General features: G+C 43.0%; 1 protein-coding gene across 2 annotated transcripts in view; it reads right to left on the bottom strand.

The window, feature by feature from the left end:
- LOC122243222 (uncharacterized) overlaps positions 1–10,000 on the bottom strand; it is an 18,761-nt gene that overhangs the window by 8,644 nt on the left and 117 nt on the right. Inside the window, exon 1 of one of the 2 annotated variants that reach the window (XM_086532828.1) lies at positions 9,071–10,000. This exon is cut by the window's right edge and continues 117 nt beyond it. In XM_086532828.1, coding sequence (XP_086388954.1) covers positions 9,071–9,157 — 87 coding nt within the window. In that variant the 5' untranslated portion in view covers positions 9,158–10,000. The remainder of the gene's footprint in view (positions 1–9,070) is intronic. The other variant, XM_086532829.1, reaches the window with a different exon arrangement.

Consider the following 10,000-nt stretch of genomic DNA (forward strand, 5'->3'; position numbering starts at 1 on the left):
AGAAAGATATCTATAAAGGAATAATTTCCATCTCAAGTCACTATTATAATATACATACAGATTCACCCTTTTCTGCCTCTTCTCTACACACTCTGGTGCCACGTTCTGTTTCCCGTTTGTATTTGTACCTCAGAAGAGCCAATGAATGGTAATAAGAGTGATGATAGTAGTAGTAATAGTAGTTGTTGTAGTAGTAGTAGTAGTAGTAATAGTAGTAGCAGCAGCAGAAGTAGCAGAAATAATAATAATAATAATAATAATAATAATAATAACAATAATGATGATTTTAATAATAACAATACAATAATAGTGATAATAATAATAACAATAATAATAATATAATGATGTTGGTGATGATAATGACATCATAAACAATAGCAATGCTAATCACATCAATAAAGTGGATGAAAATAAAAATAACACCAACAAAAACAAAAATAAAAAAACGGCGTTCAAAAGCTTGAAATTTTTGTCAGCAAAGAAGTCTACAACAACAAAATATTGCCTCTGCCATCACGACTATGATGCTAATAATGATAATATAATCAATAATACTAATACTGCTACTAATAATAATCAATAATAATAATAATAACAATAGCCTCTTCAATCACGACTATGATTATAATAATGATAATATAATTACTACTACTACTACTAATAATAATAATGATAATAAAAATAATAAACTAAAATCGCACTTAATAACACATCAGTCTTCTCCTTGGAACCATCCGAGTGTGACATTCGTGTAAACATCAAGATCCCGTTTGATATCTCTCTCTCTCTCTCTTCAAAAAAAAACTTATCACGCTTAGACCGACACAAAGACCTACGTATTCTTGAGCCCGAGTCTCATAACGAAATACCGCTCGCTTAGTAAAGTTACGTTGACTTACTGAAATGAACAGATGAGCTCTACATATAACGCGTGAAAAGTTGGCGATCGTGACGCCAGGTGAAGCTACGGTTGGGTTGTCTCGTTGGCGCCAAATAAACAAAAGACGCGCGTTTCTTTCTCCGATGTCAGCAGGGGCGAAGGGAGGAGGAGCAGGAGAAGGAGAAGGAGGAGGAGCAGGAGAAGGAGAAGGAGGTAGGGAGAGAGAGGAAGAGAGGGAGGGAGAGAGAGGAAGAGAGGGAAGGATGGAGGGAGAGGAAGAGAGTGGGAGAAAGGGAAGGAGGGGAGATGGAGAGAGAGAGGAAGAGAGGGAGGGAGAGAGAGGAAGAGAGGAAGGAAGGGAGAGAGAGAGAGAGGAAGAGAGGGAAGGATGGAGGGAGAGGAAGAGAGTGGGAGAAAGGGAAGGAGGGGAGAGAGAGAGAGAGAGAGAGAGAGAGAGAGAGAGAGAGAGAGAGAGAGAGAGAGAGAGAGAGAGAGAGAGAGGGGGGGGAAGGAAGGGAGAGAGGAAGAGAGGGAAGGATGGAGGGAGAGGAAGAGAGTGGGAGAAAGGGAAGGAGGGGAGAGGGAGAGAGAGAGAGAGAGAGAGAGAGAGAGAGAGAGAGAGAGAGAGAGAGAGAGAAAGAGAGAGAGAGTTATCTTAGCTTACTGCCTTGAGGATAACCAAAAATAAATAATGCAAAGAGAAAGACAAAGGCGATACAATAAAGAAAAAAAAAAGCTTAATCATCCCATCAACACAGAAGGTTGAATAAAATAAGATAAAAAAAAGATAAAAAAAACAACCTACAAGAATTGCCACAGAAAGAGAGAGAAAAAAAAATAGGGAGAGAACATCAAAGATTAAACCATCTTGACATCTACTTCCCCCCTCCCCCTCTCCCCCACGCCCTACGCCCCCACGCCTCTAACCCCATCCCCGACAGGTGGTACCTACCCTTCCCCCCACCCCCTCCCCCCTACTAAGAAATGTTGGCAAGGCAGAACAAGAAATATATGACGATCGTACTATCTTTGCGCCTCGTCCCGCCACGCGTGAGTCTAGCCACGGTGTCCCGCGTCTCGTTTTACTAGATCACGTAAACATCATTCATAAAAAAAAAAAAAAAGTAAAGATGTAATTCATGAATAAAAACTGAACTTTCGTTTTTAAAAATCGTATTAAAAAAATGATTTTCGTATAAAAAGAAAGAAAGAAAAAAAAATACATATATGGAAAAAAAAAGGAATTTGGTTTTGTGGGATGCTGGCTGGTGTTGATGAGATCTCCCGAGTGCCTGTCTGTCTGCCTGCTTGTGCAAACGATGCTGAAGGCAGTTGCAAAACGGGGACGCCGGGGTAAAACTAGGTCTGGTGGTGTCGCTCTGGCTAGACATGGGGAGAGCAGAGAGGATCAGAGAGAGATGGAGGGAGGCAGAGAAGGAGGAGGGGAGAGAAGGCAGAGAGGGAGAAGGGGAGAAGGGGAGAGAAGGCAGAGAGGGAGAAGGGGAGAGAAGGCAGAGAGGGAGAAGGGGAGAGAAGGCAGAGAGGGAGAAGGGGAGAAGGGGAGAGAAGGCAGAGAGGGAGAAGGGGAGAGAAGGCAGAGAGGGAGAAGGGGAGAGAAGGCAGAGAGGGAGAAGGGGAGAGAAGGCAGAGAGGGAGAAGGGGAGAGAAGGCAGAGAGGAGAGAAGGCGGAGAAGAGAAGAGGAGAGAAGGCAGAGAGGAGAAGAGGAGAGAAGGCAGAGAGGAGAAGAGGAGAGAAGGCAGAGAGGAGAAGAGGAGAGAAGGCAGAGAGGAGAAGAGGAGAGAAGGCGGAGAAGAGAAGAGGAGAGAAGGCAGAGAGGAGAAGAGGAGAGAAGGCAGAGAGGAGAAGAGGAGAGAAGGCAGAGAGGGAGAAGGGGAGAGAAGGCAGAGAGGGATAAGGGGAGAGAAGGCAGAGAGGGAGAAGGGGAGAAGGGGAGAGGGGGAGAGAAGGCAGAGAGGGATGTGGGGGGAGAGGGAGAGACGGAGAGAGAGAGAGAGAGAGGGAAAGGATAGAGGAAGGGAAAGAGTGAGTGACGGAGAGAGGGAGAGGGAGGATTAGAAGGAGAGGGGGAGGGAGAGGGGAGAAGGTAAAGGGAAAGAGAGAGCGAGCGAGAAAGAGAGAGAGAGAGAGAGAGCGAAAATGAGATAGAGAGATAGAGACCAGACCGACCCAAAAATGGTTCTAGTTGTGCATCGTCATCACTGCAATAATCATCACGATGCAAACTAAACTGCAATTATCATCATCATTATTATTATGACCGCTTTTGCAATTACGTGAACGAGTTTAGACAAGTGCAAAGAGGTAAAATGAATATGCATTAGCACGCCGTTTCTAAAAATAAAACAACCTACCGTATTATTCATGCAATGGTTTTATTCTAAATAATGATTGTGGAATCTGTCAAAATCTAAACAAAGGAAAATACGGGACAGAGAGAGAGAGAGAGAGAGAGAGAGAGAGAGAGAGAGAGAGAGAGAGAAATGTTCCTGTCAACTACGTTCAGTCGTGCGCCCGAAATTTGCGATTTTCGAAAACAAAAACAAAAAAACAAAACAAAACAAAACAAGGGGGACATCTTGATCCGGGATAATCGCTAAGATACAAACATACGTACGTAATGACATATATACTCATGGCGGAGGTCCTGATTTCACGTACGTACATGACATATACACATGGCGGAGGTCCTGATTTCACGTACGTACATGACATACACATGACGGAGGTCCTGATTTCACGTACATACATGACATATACACATGGCGGAGGTCCTGATTTCACGTACATACATGACATACACACATGACGGAGGTCCTGATTTCACGTACGTACATGACACATACACATGACGGAGGTCCTGATTTCACGTACGTACATGACATACACACATGACGGAGGTCCTGATTTCACGTACGTACATGACATGTATTTCTTGTAAAATCTATAAAAAGTATATTATTTTCCATCTTCTCGTAACACGCATGCAATTATCTACATGAGAAACATAAGCAAAAAGAAGATAATAACAAATAAATAAATGACAAAGTTAAAAGGAAGAAAATACAAGTCCTTCTGTTGTCTTTCAAGATTTTTCTGTTGGTACGTAACGAAGCTATCAATTTGTGAAATACTATATGCCTTAAGTGTGTGATTGTGTGTCGGGAGCTGTGTGTGTGTGCGTGTGTGTGCGTGTGATTGTGTGTCAGGAGCTGTGTGTGTGTGTACGTGTGATTGTGTGTCAGGAGCTGTGTGTGTGTGTGTGTGTGTGTGTCAGGAGCTGTGTGTGTGTGCGTGTGTGTGCGTGTGATTGTGTGTCAGGAGCTGTGTGTGTGTGTGCGTGTGATTGTGTGTCAGGAGCTGTGTGTGTGTGTGTGTGTGTGTGTGTGTGTGTGTGTGTGTGTGTGTGTGTGTGTGTGTGTGTGTGTGTGTGTGTGTGTGTGTGTGTGTGTGCGTGCGCGTACATTTTCATATTCATATACGCCACACATTCCCAAATACTGTACATCCATAAGCAAAGAACCCCCCCCCCCCCTCCAACAATGCACAATACCACGTCTTCTGGGGACGAAGTTCATGTCACCCCCATCTCCCCATCCCCTTCCCCTTGATAACTCCCCCCTTCCCCCCCTCCTCCCTCCTCCCCCCTCTCTCCCCCTTCCACTGCGGTTCGGGACTAACCGCGACCCAACTCGAGCTGTCGGCGAGCATTAACACACATCCTAAGTTGAATTTTTTACCGTCTTCTCGACTGTGATAGGAAGAAGGGGAGGGGGAGGGAGAGGGGGAGGGAGAAAGGGAGGGGGAGGGGAATGAGGAGGAAAATAAAGGAAAGAGGGGGAAGGGAGGGAAGTAAAGAAGGAGGGAAGAGAGAGAGAAGCCGCAATAAACGTTATGCCTATGAACACATACACTCGCGCACACACACACACACAAATATACACACACATACATACACACAACACTCTTACCTCTATCCAGCTTTCCCCTCCACTCACACACACACCCACTCCATCATCCACTTGCAAACCCCCTCCATGCACCTGCTCAAACCCCCCTGCTCGACCCCCCCCCACCCTAACCCTCTGACTACCAGCAGATCCCAAAGAGGTCACGATTTCTATTTCCATCGCGTCGCTATAGAATATTCCTTGTTTGACGGATTCTGTTCCTGTTACTTTTTTTTTTTTTTTTGTTTTTTTGTTTACTTGACTTTCTATTATGATAATCTGAGAGAAAGAAAAAAGAAAGAGGAAGAGGGAGAGGGAGAGGGAGAGGGAAAGAGGGGGAGGAGGAGGGGGAGTGAGAGGAGAGGGGAGTAATAGGAGAAGAGATAGGAGAGAGAGAAAAAAAGAAGAAGAAGAAGAAAGAAATATTTAAAGAAAGAACAAGCGAACGAGTAAAATGAAAAAGAAATAAATAAATAAAATCAAATAAAATAAACAAAAAATAAAAAAAATAAAGCGATCCTGTCCTATCAACTCAAGAGAGGCTGCACAGCACACAGACACCCCCCCCCCCACTTCTTTCTCTCTATCTCTCTCCACTCGCAGCCACTCTGCCCACGGTATTCGTTCCTGGGCATGGGTACGTGAGCCAACCCAATCTTGTATATGTCTTTTTCTGCTATTCTCTGTTTTCCTTTGTTTTTTTCCTGTTCTCCTTCCCTGTTCGTCTGCTCGATTCTCTCTCTCTCTCTGTATGTGTATGTGTATGTGTATGTGTGTGTGTGTGTGTGTGTGTGTGTGTGTGTGTGTGTGTGTGTGTGTGTGTGTGTGTGTGTGTGTGTGTGTGTGTGTGTGTGTGTGTGTGTGTGTGTGTGTGTGTGTGTGTGTGTGTGTGTGTGTGCGTGTTTGTGTGTGTGTGTGCGTGTATGTGTGCGCACGCCTTTTGAACGTCCGTATGTGCATGCGTTTGCGTACTTCCGTGTACTTCCGCGCATACACACATATACGCGCGTGTGATTGCGTGCGTGTGGGCGAGTGGAGAAGTGTGTGCATGAGCAAAAGATTGAGCCTTGTATGAAACTCACTTCCGTTTACATTTGCCAACCGCCTGTACGTGTTTTGTTTCGATGTACACACTACTGTTTACTCACCTCTAAATAAAGGTTGGTTTATTCCCCGTTGCCAGAGCCTGCGATGTTTACCTTCAGCACAAGCATTCATATGCAGAGGGAGAGAGAGAAAGGGAGAGAGAGAGGATGAGAGGGAGGGAGAGGGAGAGAGGGAGGGAGGGAGAGAGAAAGAGAGAAAGAGAGAGAGAAACATAGAGACAGAAAAAACTAACAGAAGAACGAGGCAGAGAGAGACAGAGAGAGCGATCGAGAGAGAGAAAGAGATCGAGCGAGCGAGACAGAGAATAAAAAGACAAACAGACACCACTTTCCCCTACAAACCTTTCCAAAGCAAACGTCCAGCTGATCTTCATCAAATGATGCGACAGCACAGGTGATCAGCTGACCGCAGCCAAGTATGCATGACACGCTGCTGTCAAATTGCCAACGAGTGGCGACATTTCAGAGACTGGCAGTTATGCTTTGCAGCGTGTGTGGCAATAACATGATGGTGGTGATGGTGATGATGGTGGTGATGATGATGATGGTGGTGGTGGTGATGGTCATTGATATTGATGATGATGATGATGATGATGATGGTGGTGGTGGTGGTGATGGTCATTGATGTTGATGATGATGATGATGGTCATTGATGATGATGGTGGTGGTGACGATGATACTAATAATAATGGTGATAATAACGACGAACTGGTAATAACTTTAATTATACTAAACACTAATCATAACATTTCTCTAATAATGAATAAGGGGATGCCATAAATACATTAATCAAAGAGCAACACAAAGAACAATAATGGTAGCAAAAGAAAATAATAGTAATAGTACTAATAATGACATTAATAACGCATATTGTTAAAAAAAAGTGGATAAATAACAACTGTGATTACAACACAAAACAGCCGCAATGATTGGGACATTAATAACAATAACACCCACTAGATATAACAAATACTAACAATACCTTTATGACAATATAAATCACAATAATGAAACGAAAGCAAAGTAAAAAAATATATATACATAAATTAATATATATATATATATATATATATATATATATATATATATATATATATATATACACACACATAGATATGTATATGTATATATATATACATAAAAAAAGAAAAAAAAAAAAGAAAAAAAAATATATAAGAACCTTATACCATAAATAATAATAACCATGAAACGACAAAAAAAATCACAAGTAAAGAAAACTGTAAAAAGGCTGAAACGTTTCTCTTCTTTGAATCTTAATAAAGAGAGAGAGAGAGAAAAAAAAAGTGAAGGTAAAAACTATATATTTTCTCGAATAAGTTCAATAAAACAAGATTTTTTATTATCATCAGATACACTACAAAAACATTTACAAGATGTGAGGAAGATAAAAATTAGTCATGAAAAATACACTTCAAAATATATTGCCCTCAAAACGCAACATATACCAAAGTTTAGAACTATTTTCAATGCGTTTTAAAAGGTGTACGCCCCAACGAAAAATTCCCGCAACGTACAAGAGGTTCGAAAAAACAAAACAGAAACTTGATGCGCAACCTGTTAAAACTGAGAAAAAAAAACAGGTATATAAATTTGCATATCGTTAATATCATTATTGGTGTTATTATGATTATCATCATCAATATTATTATTATTATCATCGTCATTTAGGTTTCCAGTTTTCGCAAATAGTCAGATAGGGAAAGCAAAAACATACACAAAGAAAAAAAAAATACATAAATGAAAATAAAAATGAGGTTAAACCAAAGTAAAATACACAAAAAATATATCTAAAAAAAATCCTAAACAGACATTAAAAACAGAATGTCGTAATCATTATATATAAAAAATAAATAAACATAAGACTAAAAACTGAAAGATCAACCTTAAACAACTCGAAAAAAAATGGAAAAAATGAAAGACAAAATGCAGTACATGATAAAGCTTCCATGAAAATAATAATAAAAATAATTCTTATCATAAAAGGATACTGATGAAAATCAAAAGAAATTGAAAGGTAAACTAGCAATGCAATACAACACAAGAAGGAAAACAAGTCATTATTTTAGTTTTTTTTTTCTATTAGACACAACATTCCAAAAAGTCAACAAAGTAAAATGAAAAAAAATATATATATATAATCTATTAGAAAAAAAGACACTCGCAAACACAAGAAAAGTAAAAAGAACATTAAAAAAATATATAAAAGACAAACACACCACACAAAAGAACAGACACACACACACACCCAACCTTCATCCTTTGCAGAGCCCTTGGGACAGGACCCACGGCAGCAGAAGGAGCTGAAGGAGGAGGTCATGCTTGAGGAGGAGGAGGAGGAGGGGGGGGGGGAATGTGGAGGAGGAGGAGGGGGGGGAGAATGTGGAGGAGGAGGTGGAGGAGGGAGAATGAAGAGGAGGAGGAGGAGGAGGAGGAGGAGGAGGAAGATGTGGTGGAGGAGGAGAATGTGGAGGAGGAGGAGGAGGAGGAGGAGGATGTGGAGGAGGACGAGGAGGATGTGGAGGAGGACGAGGAGGATGTGGAGGAAGAGAATGTGGAGGAGGAGGAGAATGTGGAGGAGGAGGAGGAGGAGAATTTAGAGTAGAATGTGGAGAGGAGGAGGAGGAGGAGGAGGAGGAGGAGTAGGAGGAGAATGTGGAGGAAGGAGAGGAGGAGGAGGAGGAGGAGGAAGGAGATTTGGGAAAGGTGGATGAGGTAGAGATGGAGAGAGAGAGGTGGAGAGGGTGATGGAGGTGGAGGATGGGGATAAGGAAAAAGATGGAAGCAGGAAGAGGACGAGGGGGAGGAGGGGGAGGAGGACGAGGATATGCAGAGGGAAGAGGAAGAGGAGGGTAAGGAGTTGGAAGAGGAAGCGGAGAAGTCAGAGGAAAGGGACACGAAGGGAGAGAGAAGGGAGACAACAAGGTGCCGACAAGGAGAAACGACTCCACCGAGAAGGAAGAAGGAAGCGGAGGAAGAAGAGGAAAAGGAGGAAGGAAGAGGAGGCAGACGATCTCGCCCCGACGAAGAAGAAGGAAGAGGAGGAGGAGGAGGAGGAGGAGATGAAGAAGAATATACGAAGTAAATTAATGCTTACTGCTCCACCTACTAACAAGTGCGCCGAGATGAAGAGCACCAGAAGTGAGTTGTAGAAGAAATTGAGGATGCCCATTACGGAAATCATCTTGCCGGTGGGATGGGGTGGGGAGGTGGGAGGAGGAGGAGGGGGTGTGTGTGATCAGTTGCGGACGCTTCTGCTGCTGATGCTGGCGAGAAAGAGTCAATTCTCCTTCGACTTTCTCTTTTTGTGTTTTTTTTCCTGTTCTTCTTTCCCTCTTACTCTCTTGGTCTCTCTCTTCTTCTTCTTCCTCTCTTCTACCTTTCGCTAGGTTTATCTACGAGTATCTTTTCTTTCACTCTCACTTGCGGATACAAAACGGATTTTTTTTTTTTAAATTCCTTTTCACCCTATGTGTATCCTAATTTTCTCCCGCTCCAAATGGGGGTAAAGAGAAGAAGAGAAAGACGAAGAAGAGGAAGAAGATAAAAGAAGAGAGAAAAGCCAAGAGCCTTCACGTGATCGAGAGAACCTCACTCGGGCACGTGGAGGGGGGGAGGGGTGGGGCGGGAGGAGGTCCTCCGAGGTGATACCAAAGAGGGGAGAAGCGAGAGTGAGAGAGAGAGAGAGGGGGGGGGGAGGCGTACCTCGTACACCGTAAGCCTTCTGGAGGTAGGTATGAACACCCCTTCTCTTTTTTTTTCTTTCTCTTTTTTCTTCCTTTCTCTCTTCCACTTCCTCCCTTTCTCACTCGTTCTCTCGTTGTCTCTTTCTCTTTCACAACACGTGTTCGCTCTTCCCGTGACTCGTTCTCGGCTTCGAACTCCCGGCGTCACGATCTCGAAAACGGGCACAGGACGTGTTGGTTAATCTTCGCAGGTTGACTGGCTGGCTTCAATCTCTCAATCTATCTTTTTCTTTTCCAGCTGACTGGTTTTTTCCCCCGAGGACGGCACTCCGACTAAATCT

The sequence above is a fragment of the Penaeus japonicus genome, unplaced genomic scaffold, assembly GCF_977035675.1.
Source record: "Penaeus japonicus unplaced genomic scaffold, GWHDUDI00000001_assembly GWHDUDI00000038, whole genome shotgun sequence".
Lineage (NCBI taxonomy): Eukaryota > Metazoa > Arthropoda > Malacostraca > Decapoda > Penaeidae > Penaeus > Penaeus japonicus.